We start from the raw sequence: 21,743 nt of genomic DNA, 5'->3' as shown, positions 1-21,743 counted from the left end.
AACGCGTGAGCCGCGTGCGTGAGTTGAACGGCACGCCTGTCGGCGGCTGTATGAAGGCCTTTGATTAAAGTCTTCGCCTTCTTCCTGCCCAGGTTGCGATCATCGCTGGAAACTTCGAGCTGGGCGAGTTCATCAAGAATCACAAGGACTCGGGATGTGGGTACGTTGGAGGCTGATTGTGCGTGTGGTTGCGATGCGAACCCTAATCTTAAACCGAACCACCTGGGGGTCTTATTTTATTTAACCGTGGCGGACTGCCACTGTCACATGACTCAGTCGCGTGCCTGGAATCTGGGCGACAGAATTCTCTGGGATTTACCAGTTTTTCCCGAGATCTCGCGGTGATCCAAGGTTAAGACCTGCAAAGTGCAACGTGACAGAACGACTCGGTGGGGTTTGCTTGGCTATTGTGTTCAGTAGTGCCACAGCACGTATCCATTTAGCTAGAGTCCCGACCCATCCACCAGCTCTGTTGGGACTGTTGCCCTTCTGCTACCTAGACCGTTATTCTGACAGGAAGCCGCGGGCCCAGTGATTATTTGACTCAGGAAGGAGACTGTCAGAAATAAAGGCCACACCTGCCGACCACGTGCCCAACTCTGCCCCTTCCTCAGACACTGCCCTAGCCCCTTATTCATGGCTGATCCATTGATTATTGTGACACTCCTCTGGTCAGCCCTGGACCCTTTTTCACTCTCTCTAAGCTTGATCTTATCCATAACTCAGTCCCTGAACTCGCACGGAGGGCCTGTTCCCCTATCCCCCCCCCCCCCCCCCCCCCCCCCCCACCCCTTCTGCTCACTGACCAACACTGAGGCATTGTCGGATTGGAGGTACAGTTTTAAAATTGGCATCCTCGTGTTCAGACTGAACCTCACCCAACTTCCATCTCTCGCTTCATCAGCTCCCTCCCGGATGCTCCTACAAATCTGGCCTCTGGGGCAATCCTAGCTTTTAACTCACCCCCTGACCCTCCCAAAGCCTGTCCACCATCTACAATGGCACAAGTCAGGAGTGCAATGGAATATTTCCACTTGCCTGGATGAGTGAAGCTCCAACAACACTCAAGAAGCCCAACACCATCCCAGGACAAAGCAGCCCGCTTGATTGCTCCCCCTTCCACAAACATTCTCTCCCTCCACCACCACCCAACAGTGTCAGCCGTGTGTACCATCTACAAGATGCACTGCAGCAACTCACCAAGGTTCCTTAGACAGCACCTTGCAAACCCATGATCACTACCACCTAGAAGGACAAGAGCAGCAGATACCTGGGAACCCCACCACCTGGAGGTTCCCCTCCAAGTCACTCACCACCCTGACTTGGAAATATATCGCCGTCCTTCACTGGGGCAACATCCTAGAACTCCCTCCCTAACAGCACTGTGGGTGTACCTACACCTCAAGGACTACAGCGGTTCAAGAAGGCAGCTCACCGCCACCTTCTGCAGGGCAATTAGGGATGGGCAATAAATGCTGGGCCTAACCAGTGACGCTCACATCCTGTAAATGAATAAAAAAATCGTTCCTGCATTGGCGGCCGTGCCTTGGGCTGCCTGGGCCCCGAACGCTATAATTCCCTCCCTCAACCTCACACCCCTCGAGGTTCCTCTGTAACGCTCCTCAAAACTTATGGCCTTGATCAAACCTCCCAATAACACCTTATGTGATGTGGTGTCAATGTTTGTTCCTGTAAAGCACCTGGTGAGGTTTTTGTTACAGTAAAGGCACCGCATAAATGCAGGTTACACTGTTGTTTGGTGGTGAACTGCCAGTTTTGTGGGAGATGGGGATTTTAAGCCACTTGCCGATCCACCAAATTTTCTGACCATTCATGTGCTGGGCGAGGGGTGGGATGGGAAAGGTTAAGCCTTTGCGTAAAATGCTACTTATTGTCTTCGACCTGCTCGTTCTCGCTCCTGTTTGGCGTCCTTATCTCTTAAGTTGTGTCTTCCGACAGTTCCGTTTAAGGAGACACCATCCTACGCCCCCGTGCGGAGGGACGGACACAACATGCTCACAATCGCGCCCACGCTGCAGCGCTCCAGCAGTGACAACAACCTCACATTCCCGAGTGGCTCTCCTTCTCGGCCGGCCAGGGCGCCCCGGAACCCCAACGGCACCCTGCGGAGCGTCAGCAACCCCCGGGGGGGGGCGCAGCCGCTCCCCGTCCCGCAGCCGGCAGGGTGAGGACCCCAAGAAACAGCGTGGCCGCCTCAGGTACCGCAGCAGGGGTGGGGTGGGGTGGGGGTGGGGTGCGGGAACAGCTCAGAGAGCATCTAGGCTAAACCCAGTCGTTAGGAAGCCAAATGGTATGTTTGTTTTAATTACAAAGAAATTGGACGACAAGAATATCGCTGAAAGAGGACACATTGTCGAAGCTTTTGGCTTGCACTCATCAGGACAAAGGCAAGAATACCAAATTTCAAAGAGGAGTTGTTGCGTATATTCAGAATTGAGGTGAATTGATTATTTGGGGTCTGAATGGAATGAGGGATATAGGGATAGTGTGAGAAGCTGGAGTTGAGGTCGATCAGTCGCGATTTTGTTCAGTGGCAGAACAGGCTCGAGGAGCCGAATGGTTCATTCCTGCTGCGATTCCTTATGTTCTTGGGTCCTGCAGGACACATTCAAACACCCACTGCTGACATCAACCACTCCCAGAGCAGGTACAACATGCGGTTAGATATTCCCCATAAAACACTCCCAGGACAGGTATGGAACGGGGTTAGATACAGAGGTAAAGCTCTCTCTATACTGTCCCCATCAAACACTCCCAGGACAGGTATGGGAACGGGGTTAGATACAGAGTAAAGCTCTCTCTACACTGTCCCCATCAAACGCTCCTAGGACAGGTATGGAACGGGGTTAGATACCGAGTAAAGCTCCCTCTACACTGTCCCCCACCAAACACTCCCAGGACAGGTATGGAACGGGGATAGATACAGAGTAAAGCTCTCTCAACACTGTCCCCATCAAACACTCCCAGGACAGATACAGCATGGGGTTAGATACAGAGGTAAAGCTCCCTCGACACTGTCCACATCAAACACTCCCCAGGATAGGTACAGCATGGGGTTAGATACAGAGTAAAGCTCCCGCTACACTGTCCCCATCAACACTCCCAGGGCAGGTACAGCACAGGGTTAGATACAGAGTAAAGCTCCCTCTACACTCTCCCCATCAAACACTCCCAGGACAGGTATAGCAGGGGGTATATTACAGAGTAAAGGCTCCCTCTGCACTGTCACCCATCAAACACTCCCAGGACAGGTACAGCACGGGGTTAGATACAAAGTAAAGCTCCCTCTACGCTGCCCGCATCAAACACTCCTAGGACAGGTACAGCCGCCGTTAGATACAGAGTAAAGCTCCGTCTGCACTGTCCCCCATCAAACACTCCCAGGACAGGTACAGCGCGGGGTTAGATTACAGAGTAAAGCTCCGTCTGCACTGTCCCCATCAAACACTCCCAGGACAGGCATGGAACGGGGTTAGATACAGAGTAAAGCTCTCTCTACACTGTCCCCATCAAACACTCCCAGGACAGGTATGGAACGGGGTTAGATACAGAGTAAAGCTCCCTCTACACTGTCCCCATCAAACACTTCCAGGAGAGGTACAGAACAAGGTTAGGGACAGAGTAAAGCTCCCTCTACACTGTCCCCACACACACTCCCAGGACAGGTACAGCACGGGGTTAGATACAGAGTAAAGCTCCCTCTACGCTGCCCGCATCAAACACTCCCAGGACAGGTACAGCGCGGTGGTAAGATACAGAGTAAAGCTCCGTCTGCACTGTCCCGATCAAACACTCCCAGGACAGGTACAGCACCGGGTTAGATACAGAGTAAAGCTCCCCCTACACTGTTCCCATCGAACAACTCCCAGGACAGGTACAGCCGCCGTTAGATACAGAGTAAAGGCCCCTCTACACTGGTCCCCATCAAACACTCCCAGGACAGGTACAGCGCGGAGTTAGATACAGAGTAAAGCTCCTTCTACACTGTCCCCATCAAACACTCCCAGGACAGGGTACAGCGCGGGGTTAGATACAGAGTAAAGCTCCGTCTGCACTGTCCCTATCAAACACTCCCAGGACAGGTACAGCACGGGGTTGGATACAGAGTAAAGCTCCCTCTACACTGTCCCCATCAAACACTCCCAGGACAGGTACAGCACGGGGTTAGATACAGAGTAAAGCTCCCTCTACACGGTCCCCATCAAACACTCCCAGGACAGGTACAGCACGGGGTTAGATACAGAGTAAAGCTCCCTCTACACTGTCCCCTTCAAACACTCCCAGGACAGGTACAGCACGGGGTTAGATACAGAGTAAAGCTTCCTCTACACTGTCCCCATCAAACACTCCCAGGACAGGTATAGCACGGGGTTAGATACAGAGTAAAGCTTCCTCTACACTACCCCATCAGACACTCCCAGGGCAGGTACAGCACGGGGTTAGATACAGAGTAAAGCTCCCTCTACTCTGTACCCATCAAACACTCCCAGGACAGGTACAGCACGGGGTTAGATACAGAGTAAAGCTCCCTCTACACTGTCCCCATCAAACACTCCCAGGACAGGTACAGCACGGGGTTAGATACAGAGTAAATCTCCCTCTACACTGTCCCCATCAAACACTCCCAGGACAGGTACAGCACGGGGTTAGATACAGAGTAAAGCTCCCTCTACACTGTCCCCATCAAACACACCCAGGACAGGTACAGCACCGGGTTAGAGACAGAGTAAAGCTCCCTCTACACTGTCCCCATCAAACATCCGTTCTGATTGTCAGGGTGCGGGAGGGACATTTGCAGCAGAGCGATGGTTGTGAGTTTTGCGAGTCTGAATGATGAGGAGAAATGTGGACTATCCCTGGAAGGTAGATGGATGGTCACATGATGGTTGATGAGATATTGCGGGACTGGCAAGGGACTTGACACGGGGGAGAATGTGCTAACTCCACACAGACAGTCACCCAAGGCCGGAATTGAACACGGTCCCTGACGCTCTGAGGCGGCAAACATTGTTTTCCCCAAATTTTGAGTAACCAATTCTATTTCTTTTCAATTAAGGGGCAATGTAGCGTGGCCAATCAACCTAACCCGCACATCTTTTGGGTTGTGAGGGTGAGACCCACGCAGACACGGGGAGAATGTGCAAACTCCACATGGACAGTGACCCGGGGCAGTGCTAACCATTGCGCCCCCCTGCCGCCCCCCTCCTGTCTGGAAATTTATTTCCTCCTTAAATATACTCAGTGACTTGGCCTCCGAGTCCTTCTGTGGAAGAGAATTCCACTGGGTCACCACTCTCTGAGTGAAGAAATGTCTCCTTACCTCAGTCCTCAATGGCCCAGCCCCGCTCCCCTCCTCACGCCCGATGAACCTGGAAATTATTATATGGAGGCCCCTTGAATTGGTGCCCGGTTTTTAGGTTCCCAGCTTTGAATGATGAAGGTGACCCAAAAGTTAACAACGTAAAGCACGTTTGCCAGCGGAATAAGCCTTTCGTTAAGAAACGTCGCGAGATGGACGTACGAAGGAGGAGCAGGTCGGAGGCCATTCAGCCCCTCGATCCTGCTCCCCCACTTAATAAAATCACGGCTGGTGTTGATCGTAATCTCAAACCTGCATCCCGCCACCCACCTCTCCCCGAAGAATATGCAAAGGCTCCGCTTCCACCCCCTTTTCAGGAAGAGAGTTCCAAAGATTCCTGGCATTCCGAAAGAAAAAATATGTCATATATGTATATAGAAAGCTCTCAATTGTAACCCGCACTCTGTGACCAGTTGCAAGTCACAAATTAGTTCGCTTCCTCAAAACTATTTTATTTTTAAGTTAACTAACCATCTTGGAAGGCGAGAGAATTGCAGGGCTGTGGGGGAATGGGCAGAGAGTGCGCCGAATTGGATAGCTCTTTTAACGGGCCAGTCACAGCAATAATGGGCCAAATGGCCTCCTTCGGTGCTGTTATAGTTCCAGCTCCCTGCCTCCATCTAGTGGCTGATTGATGGAGATGTTGTATCCCGACTGACAGAATTGGTGCAGCTGTCTCCAAGCTCAGGAGACTTGTCTTCGCGGGGCTGTTGTGTGGGCGTCAGTCCCGCCTTCCTCGGGGGCAGGAAGATGGACCAAATGGAAGCTGGGGTGTTTTCACCTTGGAAGAGTCTCCACTCGTTGGGGAAGCAGGAAGGAGGGCGAGCGTCCCACAGCCTGAGGGGGTTTTCAGGTGAAGGATCGGGTTTATCCAGGATGAAGTGGAAATGTGTTGTGGGCCTCGCTGCTCCAATCCAGTGTGGCGGCCTCACTCCCCAATTTCACAGCCTCAACCCCGCACCTGTGCTGCGGCCATGGCGATCTTTGTGGGTGCCCCCTCCCCCACCCCACCCTTCCCCGAGACCTGACCACCCCCCCTCACCCCATCCGCCACCCCCTTGACCTCTTTCCTCCCCCCTCCCCCATTCCGACCTCCCCATCTCCCCCTTCCCGCCACCTTCACCTACCGTGGCGGCTCGGTCCTACCATGGTTAGCACTGTTGCTTCACAGCTCCGGGGTCCCAGGTTCGATTCCCGGCTTGGGTCACTATCCGTGCGGAGTCTGCACGTTCTCCCCCGTGTGTGCGTGGGTTTCCTCTGGGTGCTCCGGTTTCCTCCCACAGTCGAAAGATGTGCAGGTTAGGTGGATTGGCCACGCTAAATTGTCCCTTCGTGTCCAAAAAGGTTAGGTGGGGTTACGGGGATAGGGTGGAGGTGTGGGCTTAAGTCGGGTGCTCTTTCCAAGGGTCAGTGCTGACTCGATGGGCCGAATTGCCTCCTTCTGCACTGTAAATTCTATGATTCTCTCCTCTCCTCCAGGTCCCACCAACTTTAAGTCCCCAACACAGCGTTTTTAACCCTTCAAACCAGGATTTTAAAAATTGAATTTGGCATCTCTGCATTTGGTTCACTCACACCCTCCTTAAAATGAGACTGTGGCGGGCGGCGCGGTGGTTAGCACTGCTGCCTCACGGCGCCGAGGATCCGGGTTCGATCCCTGCCCCGGCTCACTGTCCGTGTGGAGTTTGCACATTCTCCCCGTGTCTGCATTGATCTCAGCCCCCACAACCTAAAATGATGTGCAGGTGGATTGGCCACGCTAATTGGGGGAAAACAGAATTGGGTGCTTTAAATTTTAAAAAGAATTAAATGAGATTGTGGAAGGAGGGAAAGAGAGAGAGTGAGTTGGAGAGAGCGAGTGTGTGTGTTTGATGGTGAAGGGGGAGATATGTTCCTGACTCTCAATGTCACTCTTGCCGCTGTGCTTGTAGAACTTCTCTTATGATCAGGAGGCGATCCCGTTCCTCACGCTTGTTCAGGTAGGACTGTGTGTGTTGGACGTTTGACCTCCTTTTTCCCTCTAGTCCAAGCAGGATGTGAATACATTTTCGATCAGGGCACACCTTACCCAATGGGTAGTGTGAATACTGGAGTAAAGAATGAAAAATTGCAGAGTCAGTTCTCCCGGGAGCTGACGTTAGCAGAAGTTGAAACCCTTTGCTTCCTGTATGCTTCCCTCACTTTCTGCTCGCTCGTGTCTCTCTCTCTCTGTCTTCTTTTGTCTGTCTGTCTCTCTCGCCCACTCTCTCTCTCTCTTTCTCTCTGTCTCTCTGATTTGTTCTTTTGCTAATTTTTCCACCTCTCCATCATTCTCTTTACCTTTTGCTTTCGTTAACTCTGCCCATCAGTTTCTCCCTTGCCGTTTGTTTATTTTTCTGCTGGTCTCTCTATTTGTCTTTGTCTGTCTGTAACCCCTCTCTCTCTGTTTTCCCTCTCTCTGTCTCTTGTTCGTCCTCTTTCTGTCTCCCATCTTCTGTCTCCGCTCTCATTCTGCATTTCTCCCCCTCCCTTTCTCTGTCCCCTCCGCCTCTCTCCCTCTGCCCCTCTCTCTCTCTGTCCCCCCCTCTACCTCTCTCCCTTTGTCTACTCCTCTCTCTGACTCTCATCTTCTGTCCCTTGTCTCACACTGTACGTTTCCCCCTCCCTCTGCCTCCCCCTCCCTCTATCACCCTCCTCTTCTATCTCACCGAGTCTGTTTCCCCATCTCCTCTCTGATTCCCCTCTCTCCTTGCTTTCCCCTCTCTCCCCGTCTCGCTGTCTCCCTCTCTCTTTGTCTCCCCTGTCTGTAGCTCCTTCTGTCTCCTCTCTCCTCTGTCTCTCTCCTCTCTCTGTCTCTCTCCTCTCCCTGTCTCTCTCCTCTCTCTGTCTCACTCCTCTCTCTGTCTCTCTCCTCTCTCTGTCTCTCTCCTCTCCCTGTCTCTCTCCTCTCTCTGTCTCTCTCCTCTCCCTGTCTCTCTCCTCTCCCTGTCTCTCTCCTCTCCCTGTCTCTCTCCTCTCTCTGTCTCTCTCCTCTCCCTGTCTCTCTCCTCTCCCTGTCTCTCTCCTCTCCCTGTCTCTCTCCTCTCCCTGTCTCTCTCCTCTCTCTGTCTCTCTCCTCTCTCTGTCTCTCTCCTCTCCCTGTCTCTCTCCTCTCCCTGTCTCTCTGTCTCTCTCCACTCCCTGTCTCTCTCCTCTCCCTGTCTCTCTCCTCTCTCTGTCTCTCTCCTCTCTCTGCCTCTCTCCTCTCCCTGCCTCTCTCCTCTCTCTATCTCCCGCCTCTCTCTGTCTCTCTCCTCTCTCTGTCTCTCTCCTCTCCCTGTCTCTCTCCTCTCTCTGTCTCTCTCCTCTCCCTGTCTCTCTGTCTCTCTCCTCTCTCTGTCTCTCTCCTCTCCCTGTCTCACTCCTCTCTCTGTCTCTCTCCTCTCTCTGCCTCTCTCCTCTCCCTGTCTCTCTCCTCTCTCTATCTCCCGCCTCTCTCTGTCTCCCCCCCTCTTTCTGTCTCCCCCTCTCTATCACCCCCCTCTCTATCTCCCCCTTCTCTCTCCCCCCGCCCCCCCCCCCCCCGGCTCCCTCTCTCTCTCCCTCTTCATATCTCCCCGTCTCTGTCTCCCCCACTTTAACGCCCTCTCTGTCAGTCTATCTCCCTCTTTCTCTGTCTCTGACTCTCTTGGTCTCCCCCTGGCTAGCTTCTCCTCCGTTTTCCTCCCTCTCTCTCTGAATCTCTCTGCTTCCGACTCGCTCTGTCTCTCCCCCCCCCCCCTCTAACTTCCCCTCCATTTGCCTCCCTCTCTCTCTATCTCTGTCTCTCCCTAGACGTAAGGTGAGACTTCCTCACTTTGCATGAGATTCGGGTAGTGACGACTTCTGCTGGTTGCTGTGGGTTTTGAAGGAATGTCTCTCCCCTCGAGGAGCTGGGGCCTGCCCAGGAGACTGACGGTGACGTATATCTTTGTTTGCAGCTCTGCGGTCAGTAACAAGGACTACACGGGCGGGACGCTGGGCTGGAGGCCGAAACGGAAGCTGTACACTGCCGTCCCGGGCAGGGTATTCGTGGTGGTGAAGTCACATCAGCCTCAGGGAGACGATGAAATCCAACTCAACAAGGGCGAAAAAGTCAAAGGTTTGTGTGGGAGAGTGAGTGTTTGTGTGGCTAAATATATTGTAGTGCAGGAAGAGAGGAACACGAAGAGGCCATTCAGCCCCTCAAACCTATTCCACCATCACGCTATGAAAACATGGCTGATCTGTGATATAACTCCATAGAGTCATAGAATCATAGAATTTGCAGTGCAGAAGGAGGCCATTCGGCCCATCGAGTCTGCATCGGCTCTTGGAAAGAGCACCCTACCCAAGGTCAACACCGCCACCCTATCCCTATAACCCAGTAACCCCACCCAACCCGACACTAAGGGCAATTTATCATGGCCAATCCACCTAACCTGCACATCTTTGGACTGTGGGAGGAAACCGGAGCCCCCGGAGGAAACCCACGCACACACGGGGAGGATGTGCAGACTCCGCACAGACAGTGACCCAAGCTGGAATCGAACCTGGGACCCTGGAGCTGTGAAGCAATTGTGCTATCCACAAGGCTACTATGCTGCCCCCATACATCCATCTTTGGCCCCGATCCCTTCAATACCTTTGGTTCTCGATGGAGTTTAACCCTGAATGATGGAGTTTAACCCTGAATTGTTGGAGTTTAACCCTGAAAAGTGTGAGGTTGTCCATTTTGGAAGGACAAATATGAATGTGGAATACAGGGTTAACGGTAGAGTTCTTGGCAATGTGGAGGAGCAGAGAGATCTTGGGGTCTATGTTCATACATCTTTGAAAGTTGCCACTCAAGTGGATAGAGTTGTGAAGAAGGCCTATGGTGTGCTCGCGTTCATTAACAGAGGGATTGAATTTAAGAGCCGTGAGGTGATGATGCAGCTGTACAAAACTTTGGTAAGGCCACATTTGGAGTACTGTGTACAGTTCTGGTCGCCTCATTTTAGGAAGGATGTGGAAGCTTTGGAAAAGGTGCAAAGAAGATTTACCAGGATGTTGCCTGGAATGGAGAGTAGGTCTTACGAGGAAAGGTTGAGGGTGCTAGGCCTTTTGTCATTAGAACGGAGAAGGATGAGGGGTGACTTGATAGAAGTTTCTAAGATGATCAGGGGAATAGATAGAGGAGACAGTCAGAGACTTTTTCCCCGGGTGGAACAAACCATTACAAGGGGACATAAATTTAAGGTGAAAGGTGGAAGATATAGGAGGGCTATCAGAGGTAGGTTCTTTACCCAGAGAGTAGTGGGGGCATGGAATGCACTGCCTGTGGAAGTAGTTGAGTCGGAAACATTAGGGACCTTCAAGCAGCTATTGGATAGGTATATGGATTACAGTAAAATGATAGTGTAGATTTATTTGTTCTCAAGGGCAGCACGGTAGCATTGTGGATAGCACAATTGCTTCACAGCTCCAGGGTCCCAGGTTCGATTCCGGCTTGGGTCACTGTCTGTGCGGAGTCTGCACGTCCTCCCCGTGTCTGCGTGGGTTTCCTCCGGGTGCTCCGGTTTCCTCCCACAGTCCAAAGATGTGCGGGTTAGGTGAATTGGCCAATGATAAATTGCCCTTAATGTCCAAATTGCCCTTGGTGTTGGGTGGAAGTGTTGAGTTTGGGTAGGGTGCTCTTTCCAAGAGCCGGTGCAGACTCAATGGGCCGAATGGCCTCCTTCTGCACTGTAAATTCAATGTTAATCTATGATTAATCTAGGGCAAAGGTTTGGCACAACATCGTGGGCCGAAGGGCCTGTTCTGTGCTGTATTTTTCTATGTTCTCTATGTTCTATGTTCTCCATTTCGCATTTAAAATTAATAATTGCTCGAGCATCGATTGCCATTTTTGGGGGAGTGTTCCAAACAGTTGGAGGGTATGCTGCAATTGTAAAAGGTGTTAGTGAGGCCACACCTGGAGTAGTGTGTTCAGTTTTGATCTCCTTACCTGAGAAAGGACGTACTGGCGCCGGAGGGTGTGCAGAGGAGATTCACTAGGTTAATCCCAGAGTTTCTTTTTATAAATTTCGGTACCCAATTCATTTTTTCCAATTAAGGGGCAATTTAGCGTGGCCAATCCACCTACCCTGTACATCTTGGGTTGTGGGGGCGAAACCCATGCAAACACGGGGAGAATGTGCAAACTCCACACGGACAGTGACCCAGAGCCGGGATCGAACCTGGGACCTCGGCGCCATGAGGCAGCAGCACTAACTACTGCGCCACCGTGCTGCCCTTGTTAATCCCAGAGTTGAGGGGGTTGGATTACGAGGAGAGGTTGAGTAGACTGGGACTGTACTCGTTGGAATTTAGAAGGATGCGGGGGGGGATCTTATAGAAACATATAAAATTATGAAGGGAATAGATAGGATAGATGCGGGCAGGTTGTTTCCACTGGTGGTGAAAGCAGAACTAGGGGGCATAGCCTCAAAATAAGGCTAAGTAGATTTAGGACTGAGTTTAGGAGGAACTTTTTCACCCAAGAGGTTGTGAATCTATGGAATTCCTTGCCCAGTGAAACAGTTGAGGCTCCTTCGTTAAATGTTTCTAAGATAAAGATAGATAGTTTTTTGAAGAATAAAGGGATTAAGGGTTATGGTGTTCGGGCCGGAAAGTGGAGCTGAGTCCACAAAAGATCAGCCATGATCTCATTGAATGGTGGAGCAGGCTCGAAGGGCCAGGTGGCCTACTCTTGCTCCTAGTTCTTATGTTCTTGCAGCCTTTGTAAGCAGAAGTGTTTCCTAACTTAATTCTTGCTTCTAATAGGTAAAGATGGTGGGATAGCCCTGTTAATTTGGCATTGGTAGAGATATATAGATGCGTAGACGATAGGAGCAGGAGGAGGCCTTTTGGCCCTTCGAGCCTGCTCCGCCATTCATCACGATCATGGCTGATCATCCAACTCAATAGCCTAATCCTGCTTTCTCCCCATAGCCTTTGATCCCATTCTCCCCAAGGGCTATATATAGCCGCCTCTTGAATATATTCAAAGTTTTAGCATCAACTACTTCCTGTGGTAATGAATTCCACAGGCTCACCACTCTTTGGGTGAAGAAGTGTCTCCTTATCTCTGTCCGAAATGGTTTACCCTGAATCCTCAGACTGTGACCCCTCGTTCTGGACACACCCACCATCGGGAACATCTTCCCTGCATCTACCCTGTCCAGTCCTGTTAGAATTTTATAAGTCTCTATAAGATTCCCCCTCATTCTTCTGAACTCCAGCAAGAACAATCCCAACCTAGTCAATCTCTCCTCAAATGATCGTCCCGCCATCCCTGGAATCAGTCTGGTAAACCTTCGCTGCACTCCCTCGAGAGCAAGAACATCCTTCCTCAGAAAAGGAGACAACGACGTTGGTTCAGGAGATCAGGATGTAGAATCGGTTTGGGTGGAGATGAGGAATAGCAAGGGGACAGAAGTCTCTTGTTGGAGTGATCCACTGGTCTACAAAATCATGAGAGGTATAGACAGGGTGGATAGCAAGAAGCTTTTTCTCAGAGTAGTCGACTCAATTACTAGGGGTCACAAGTTCAAGGTGAGAGGGGAAAAGTTTACGGGAGATATGCGTGGAAAGTTCTTTACGCAGAGGGTGGTGGGTGCCTGGAACGCATTGCCGGCGGAGGTGGTAGAGGCGGGCACGATAGCATCATTTAAGAGGTATCTAGACAGATACATGAATGGGCAGGGAGCAGAGGGATACAGATCCTTAGAAAATAGGCAACAGTTTTAGATAGAGGATCTGGATCGGCGCAGGCTTGGAGGGCCGAAGGGCCTGTTCCTGTGCTGTAGTTTTTCTTTGTTCTTCTTTGTTCTTTGACCCCTAACTGTAATTGAAATGTAGGACAATGTGTACAAGAAGAAATATAAGGAGTTTGTGATAGAGGGCAGAAATAATCATGGGTGATTATAATCTACATATCAACTGGAAAAATCACATTGGCGGTAATAGTCTGGGCGAGGAATTCAACGAATGCTTTTGAGGTAGTTTCTTAGAGTAGCGCACTCTGGAATTAACCAGAGAGCTGGCCATATTAGACTTGCTATTAGCATTACTAATGACCTCAGTTTGAAGGCACCACTTGGTAGAAGAAGGGCGGGCACAGTGGCACAGTGGTTAGCACTGCTGCCTGACGGCACTGAGGACCCGGGTTCAATCCCGGCCCCGGGTCACTGTCCGTGTGGAGTTTGCACATTCTCCCCGCATCTGCGTGGGTCTCAACCCCCACAGCCCAAAAGATGTGCAGGGTAGGTGGATTGGCCACGCTAAATTGCCCCTTAATTGGAAAAAAAAGTTGTTAAAAAAAGAAAGGGTGAAGAGTGGGTCTAAGACTGGTATTTGAAACTTAAATAAGCTGAGGTAGCTGAAGCAAACTAGGATGTTATAATAATAATCTTTACTGTCACAAATAGGCTTACATTAACATTGTGACCCCATTTTAATGCCTCAGATTTGATGTGACGTCAGAGAGAAAATTGGGGATGGGAGGGGGGGGGGGGGGTGGTGGTGTTGGGAGATGTTCAGCAGTGGGGTGAGGGCGTGGGGGGTATTTGTTGTTGAAAAGAGGCGCGGACCCCCACGTTTTTTTTACAGGCTGAGATTCCAGCAGCCACTCGGTCCCAGAGAACAGCGGGTTACGTCACGCCCACGGCTCACTGTCCCTGGAACAACCCCAAGTTCTCTTCTCCCAACCCCATTGGGAGAATGGCAGTGTGGGGGGCTTCAATGGGAAATCCCATTGACAAGCGACGGGAATAGAGAATCCTGCCGCCAGTGGACAGCGCCGCCGGGAAACACACGGCTGGGGGGGACGGGAGAATCCCGCATCTGTGGTTCGCCATGTGATGATGCCTCCACAGTCGAATAGCCACCCAGTGGCACAATGGGCTGAATGGCTTCCTTCTGAGCACGAAGATTCAATGGCTTGGGGCTAATTGGATTGCTTTCCCTGAGAGCTGGCGCAGGCATCGATGGGCCGAATGGCCTCCGTCCCTTCTACGTCTGACTGTGATATGCTCCCTGTCTTGGCTTATGTCCAGAGGATAGGTGTTGGCACAAACCCTAAGAGAGTTAGAAATGGTCTGGAGGAAAGGGGGGAATTGGATGGGCTATCTCGGGGGTTTGGGGGTTTGGTGGGGGGGAGGGGGGGGGTATTTGCCTCCCTCTCTCCCAAGAAGTATCTCTGGCCTATTCCTCCCTCACTGAGGGAAGGCTGGAGACTGTGAGTTAGTATTGACTGAAGGTGATTTCTGCGTCGCTGTTGACCTTGTTCTATTTAAGTGGCTGGCACAGGAGCGGCTGAATGCGGCAGGTCAGGAAGCTGCTGCCAAACGTGATTGAGAAGCACAGGCCACGTGCGAGTGACTGGGAGAGGACGCTCTCGGCTCATTGGTGGACCTTGGCAGGGTGGGCACTGTGCCCCGCGCCCTTGCCCAGCATTGTGCCGGTTCCCCGGGAGTCACTATTTATAACTCTGACCTGGATCCCCCTGTTCATGCCTGTTACTAGCTCCCCAGCGACCTGTGTTCAATCTCTCAGTCTCTCTCGCTCCCTCTTTGATCTACGAGGCTGCTGTAATTGTGTGGAGCTGAGTTCTCCCTTTCCCTTTATCTCTCTCTCTCTCGGTTCCCCTTTCCTCGCCAGTCCCTTTTCTCTTCTCCATTCTCTCCTCCTATCTATATTTTCTCTTTTTCTTTGTTCCCCTTTGCTGTGCCCGTTCCACTGTCTCCATCTGTCCTCTGCTCCATCCCCTTCTCCGCGACCTCCACGTATGTTTTCATTTCTCCCCCCCTCTCTCACCTGCCTCAATTTCCTTTTGCTGACCTTTTTCCGAGAATCCGTCTCATCCGTCTGTCCGTTTACGCCCCTCTCTCTCACTCACTCCTTTCCTCTTTCCCCTCACTTTATCTCTTTCCCTCCCCATTTCTTCTCTGTCCCTCTCGTTCACTCACTCCCCTCTCTCATTCACTCTCTCTCTCTTGTCACTGAGCGTGTCGGAGGATACTCTGTTTCCCCCTTTAGCGGGCCGATTCCTGGCTGTACCGACCTTGGTTCAGAGTGAGGTTCAAACCTTCTGTGATCTTCGAAATCAGAAGGTTGGCTCGGTTTAGAATCGAGAATCGAGAGGGACTGAGGGATGTCAGTCTGTGCACAGATATATTTTTTAAAATGATTCTTCCACGGGATGTGGAATTCGCTGACGGGGTCAGAATTTGTTGTCCCCCACTAATTGCCCTTGAACTGAGTGTCTCGCTCGGCCATTTCAGAGAGCAGTTAAGAGTCAACCGCATTTGCCGTGGGTCTGGGGTCACATGAAGGCCAGACCGGGTAAGCACGACAGATTTCCCTCTCTAAAGGGCATCAGAGAACCAGGTGCGTTCTTAACGAGAAGGGGACTCTTCAGCGTTTTGATTGCTCCACCATTGACGGCAATGCCTTCAGCCGTCAAGGCCCCAAGTCCTGGAGTTCCCTCAGTAAACCCTCCATCTCTCTGCCTCTCTTCCCTTCATTAAAACACTCAGAAAAACTGACTTGGCTGACCAGGTTTTTAACTCCCGATGTGGTTCGATGTTAAAGCTTAATGGCCCCATGAAGGGTCTTGAGACAGTTTACCAGGTTAATCTTATTCTTGTTATCCTTGTAAAACTCCCTCTACACTGTCCCCATCAAACACTCCCAGGACAGGGACAGCAGGGGGTTAGATACAGAGTAAAGCTCCCTCTACACTGTCCCCATCAAACATTCCCAGGACAGGTACATCACGGTGTTAGATACAGAGTAAAGCTCCCTCTACACTGTCCCCATCAAACATTCCCAGGACAGGTACATCACGGTGTTAGATACAGAGTAAAGCTCCCTCTACACTGTCCCCATCAAACACTCCCAGGACAGGTACAGCACGGGGTTAGATACAGAGTAAAGCTCCCTCTACACTGTCCCCATCAAACACTCCCAGGACAGGTACAGCACGGGGTTAGATACAGAGTAAAGCTCCCTCTACACTGTCCCCATCAAACACTCCCAGGACAGGTACAGCAGGAGGTTAGATACAGAGTAAAGCTCCCTCTACACTGTCCCCATCAAACACTCCCAGAACAGGTACAGCACGGGGTTAGATACAGAGTAAAGCTCCCTCTACACTGTCCCCATCAATCACTCCCAGGACAGGTACAGCACGGGGTTAGATACAGAGTAAAGCTCCCTCTACACTGTCCCCATCAAACACTCCCAGGACAGGTACAGCACGGGGTTAGATACAGAGTAAAGCTCCCTCTACACTGTCCCCATCAAACACTCCCAGGACAGGTACAGCACGGGGTTAGATACAGAGTAAAGCTCCCTCTACACTGTCTCCATCAAACACTCCCAGGACAGGTACAGCACGGGGTTAGATACAGAGTAAATCTGGATTTTGATTCATTCCACCTATTCTGAAGTACATCCCACCCAGGGGGCTGCCCCGCGTTTCCTCAGCTGCCTCATGTTGCAGAGAGTAATGTCGGCTATGAGGTCAGCTGGAGATCACGGAGGGTGATCTGCTTCCCTGTACATCGTTAAATAACCAATAAGAGGAGTTTGGGAGAAACATTAATTTCAGCCTCTGTGATTAACATCTCTCCCATTCTCACTGAGCGCAGATCGGACAGACTGGGGTCAGTAGGGTGACAACTGTACAAAGCTGCATCGCCCCCAACACACCGCTCCTGCCAGCTGTCTATAACCGGATGATGGACGCCAAGTCTGTCTCCCGGAAGACTCTCCATCCCCCTCCCCCCCTCCCCACCTGTTGGTGCGTCTCTGACCCGCGTGGACTCGGGACCTGGAAAGAGCCCCAATTGCTGAAAGTGTTGATGATTCTACCCATACGTTTATCTGTACCCACACGGGGGAGATGGTGGCATCGTGGACCAGTAGCAATCCAGAGGCCCAGGCTAACACTCTGGGAGACGTGGGTTCAAATCCCACCACGGCAGCTGGTGAAATTTCAATTCAATTAATAAATCTGGAATTGTTAACCTCGGACGCTGTTCTAACCCTCGTTTGCAGGTCAAGGGATAATGACCATCCGGTTTCCTGTGACCTGCACAGAGTACGAACTTCCCCGTAATGCGGTGGGGCTTCCTCTTAACGAGGAGAGTCCTCACTAGTATAAAAGCTCCGCCCTGGGTGCAGGTCAGGGAAGGGGACCCGGTGTTGAGACGTGTTGTATTGCTAATGAACCTATTTCTACCTGCGTGCTACTTCATGCGGATTCTAAAGATGGGATTCTCCAGCCCAGCCCACAGCTGGAATTGGCCGGTTCCACCTAAATCAATGGACATTTGGCTTGGTTGCATCACACGGGTTCCGCCGTGACGGGACCGGAAAATACCGGCCCTAATCTCAGTAATGATGACCATTAAACAAACATCAATGATGGGAAAAAACACCTGGTTCACCAATGCCCTTTAGGGAAGGAAATCTGCCAACCTTACCTGGCCTGGCCTACCTAGAATCAGAGAATATCGACAGTGCAGAAGGAAGCCACCCAACCCATCGTGTCTGCACCCCAGCCTCTGAAAGAGCACCTTACCCTAGGCCCACAGCCCACCCCATCCCCGCAACTCAACAACCCCATCTAACCTTTCGGGCACTAAGGGTCAATTTATCGTGGCCAATCCACCTAACCTGTGCATCTTTGGACTGTGGGAGGAAACCGGAGCAACCGGACGAAACCCGCGCAGACACAGGGAGAACGTGCAGACTCTGTACAGACAGTGACCCGAGGTCAGAATTGAACCCAGCTCCCTGGCGCTGTGAGGTAGCGGGTGCTAACCACCGTGCCGCCCACTTGTGGCTCCCGCCAGAGTTTTCAGGTTGGCAAGTCAGCGGGTAACTTGTCCCGCCGACTCCTGACAGGACCACTGTCATTTCACACGGAGCGTTGATTGGCAGTAGGCCAGACCTCCTTCCGCCCTTGGAAGTAGGTCCCCTCTTGCAGAGCTGTCGACCGATCTGATTGGCCGAATGTTCTCCAGCCCTTCCAAGCACAGCGCTGCCGTGGCCGGAAGAGGTACTGCAGCACTTTGCCTGAGCCTAAACGCTGGGGCTGCACTTAAAGCAAGTCTGGCGGAGTAGGCAATGACCTGGGGGTGGGTTGTGTGTGTGTCCGGCGGGGGAAGGCGAGATCTTAGAGGTAGTAGGTCAGGCGGGGCAGGAGCGTCCCAGAGGGAAGGGCTCCCAACTCTGAAGGATTGAACCTGCCTGGGGAAGCCCACGGCAATGTGCTCGACTCTGAATGGCCCCCCTGAAATGGCCGAGCGAGCTAACCAATCCTGGCCTTGCCCTGAAAAGCTGGAAGACGTCAGATTGGGCATCTTGCGGCCAGCAGGGATCGCTCTGTTCGGGTACACCGAGGGAGAATTCAGAATGTCCAGTTCACCTGACAAGCATGTCTTTTGGGACTTGTGGGAGGAAACCGGAGCGCGCGGAGGAAACCCACCCGGACATGGGGAGAACGTGCAGACTCCGCACAGACAGTGACCCAAGCCGGGAATCGAACCCGGGACCTTGGCGCTGTGAAACAACAGTGCTAACCACTGTGCCGCCGGGCCACCTTCAGTGTGTCGGTTGGGGAAATCAACCTCCCGGCCTTTTGACTAGGGCCATGGCATCTTTCACAGCATTGCACTCGTATGGCGCCTTTTACAGGAGAGTAACTAGCCCGAATCCGGGGCTGAGCTAAAGAAGGAGGTCGTTAGAAGAATGGACTGGGGCGCGACGGGGGGGCCTGTAAATCTTGGCGAGAGGTCTTTCGCTAGATTTACGATGCTCGCTACGTTTCGCGAGATCGTGAGCGGGATCCAGATTTGCATCTTTAAGTGTGCAGTTAAACTCACTTCAAAATGTTTGTGCCGGAGCCGCCCATGAACTTGATGACCTCGCCACGGAAATCCTGCCAGCGTCGGGAAAACACTCCCCCCCCCCCAACGCGCCCAAAACGGGACTCCATGTTTCATTCCCATTAAATCGCGCCCTGAGTCAAAGAGATAAGTCGCAAGAGGCAGCTTGAAGGGCGGGGAGCGGGTTCGGGAAGGAATTCCAGTGTTTGGGGCCTAGTCCGCTGAAGGCACGGCAACCAGAGCGCAGTGAAGGGAATCAGGGACGTGCAAGAGGCCGGGGGTAGAGCACAGAGATCTCGGAGGGGCTGGGGGATGTTCCCGAGACAGGGAGGGGTAAGAGCATGGACTATTCCCACCACGAGGGTAACCATTTTCAAGTCAAGTCGGCGGTCCGGGAGCCAGCGTAGCTCAGCGATCACGGAATGATCCAGAAACGGTGCGAGTTAGAATTTGGGCGGCAGATGTTTGGGAGTGCATCCATTTATGGAGGGTTTACAATGACCTCCCAGATAAAGGCGGGGGCGGGGGGGGGGGTGGGGGGAGGGTTGCTCAGTTTAACAGCGCCCCCCCCGTCGGGTGGCATCCCTGACAGTGCGGGCACTCCCAGCGGGGCCAGGTTTGCGTGTTCCAGCCCAGCGGGCGGGGCTTGAACCAAACGACTTCCCGTTCCGGGAATGCCGCCCCTCGAAGGAATTGCTGGCTCGCACATCGCCGTTTTGTTCGATGTCCGTTGCCTGGACAATCGCCTCTTCAGTCTGCGATTGGCCCGGGGAGGCTCAGGGGAGGTGGTGGTAGTGGGGTGGAGGGCGGAGGGCGGGGGGGGGGGGGGGAGTAGGGGGGGGGGGGGGGTCTCCTGCTGGGGTTTTTCTTTTTTGCGTCAACTGAGACGCGGCCTAGCCATTGACGAAAGGAAATCTGCCAATTAACTCCAATGAATCCAGCATTGCTCAGGGAGCAAGGGTTCCACCTGTGGGGTCCTGGTTACGAGTTCCCCCTTTGGTGGGGGATTGGGGGGGGGGGGGGGGGTGCTTTGTGCCAAACGTTGGGTGTGAGAGAGAGCGATCCCATCTGCGCTACCCTCTGGTGTTAGAACGAGCCTTCAAGCCCACATCTTCCTGTGCTGTAGCAGCCATTAACCCTCCGAGGTTGCCATGGCAGCATTAACCCTCAAGGATTGCCATGGTAACGCTAGATTCAAACGGCCCAGCGCCACTCCCTCCATTGATCCTATCAGCGCCGCCTGGAAGAGTTGACATAAACCCAGTACCCCTTCATCCACCTTGACTCATGTCAGCTGAGGGCTTTTTTGTTCAGCTGTTGCCATGGGAACAAAGCTCGTGCCAGGTGAGGAGGTCAAAATGTGGAGAAATGCTAATTTTGTATTTCAGTCTCTGATTCACGTTGTGCCTGTCTCGTTACCTCCATTTCCCTGTGAATATTTGGCTTTATTGTGGTGTGGGTCCCCCTTCAACCTCCTTGCCCATCTCCTTTCTGTCACCCCCGTGGGAAAAGCACAACATCACTCTCTAACTCTCTTGGTCACAACCACTTATTCTGTCATTTTTGTCTCCACCTCCTCCCTCTCCCCAATCCTCCTCCCTCCCCTCGCCATCTCCAGTTCTGTAGCTCCCTTCAGCTTGTATTATCTATCCTTTTTCCTCACCTCTTTCTCCAGACTCTCAAGCTAACTCAGCTCCCTCCTCTTCTCATGCTGCCTAGCTCTCCCATGCTGCCTCTGTCTCCTCTCCCTCTCTCTCTGTCTCTCTCAGCTCTTTATCCCCCACCTTCTCTTTCTCTCTCTATATTCCTGCCGCACACTTTCTACCTCTTGTCAATTCGGACTTGGCGCCTCTTCTGCTTGCTTCCTTCCTCTATCTACCTTCTTTCTCTCTCTCTCTCTCTCTCTTCCTCTCTCTCTTCCTCTCCCATCTTTCTCTCTCTCTCTCTCTCCCTCTCTCCCTCTTCCTCTTCCTCTCTCTCGCTCTTCTCTCTCTTCCCTCTCCCTCTCTTCCCTCTCTCTCTCTCTTCCTCTCCCATCTTTCTCTCTCTCTCTCTTCCTCTCCCATCTTTCTCTCTCTCTCTTTCTCTCTCTTCCTCTCCCATCTTTCTCTCTCTCTCTCTCTCCCTCTCTCCCTCTTCCTCTCTCTCGCTCTTCTCTCTCTTCCCTCTCCCTCTCTTCCCTCTCTCTCTCTCTCTTCCTCTCCCATCTTTCTCTCTCTCTCTCTTCCTCTCCCATCTTTCTCTCTCTCTCTTTCTCTCTTCCTCTCCCATCTTTCTCTCTCTCTCCCCCTCTCCCTCTCTCTCTCTCCCTCTCTCTCTCTGTCTCTCTCTCCCCCCACTCCCTTTCTCTCTCTCTCCTCCCTCTCCCTCCCTCCCTCTCCCTCCCTCCCTTCCTCCTCCTCCTCTTCTCACTTTATCACCCTTTCTGTTTGGTGGCTGAGTAGGTCGCACTTACCCCCAAGTTC

At 52.3% G+C, this 21,743-nt stretch overlaps 1 protein-coding gene across 1 annotated transcript in view; it reads left to right on the top strand.

The window, feature by feature from the left end:
- Positions 1 to 21,743, top strand: part of LOC140404136 (SH3 and multiple ankyrin repeat domains protein 1-like) — a 297,425-nt gene that overhangs the window by 255 nt on the left and 275,427 nt on the right. The window contains 5 exon segments of the mRNA XM_072492552.1: positions 93 to 156; positions 1,960 to 2,150; positions 2,152 to 2,219; positions 5,439 to 5,555; positions 9,319 to 9,479. Of these exon segments, the coding sequence (XP_072348653.1) occupies positions 93 to 156; positions 1,960 to 2,150; positions 2,152 to 2,219; positions 5,439 to 5,555; positions 9,319 to 9,479 (601 nt within the window).

This window comes from Scyliorhinus torazame, chromosome 29, assembly GCF_047496885.1.
Source record: "Scyliorhinus torazame isolate Kashiwa2021f chromosome 29, sScyTor2.1, whole genome shotgun sequence".
Classification (NCBI taxonomy): domain Eukaryota; kingdom Metazoa; phylum Chordata; class Chondrichthyes; order Carcharhiniformes; family Scyliorhinidae; genus Scyliorhinus; species Scyliorhinus torazame.
Note: the sequence above shows the minus strand (reverse complement) of the source record. Positions and strands in the feature narration are given on the sequence as shown.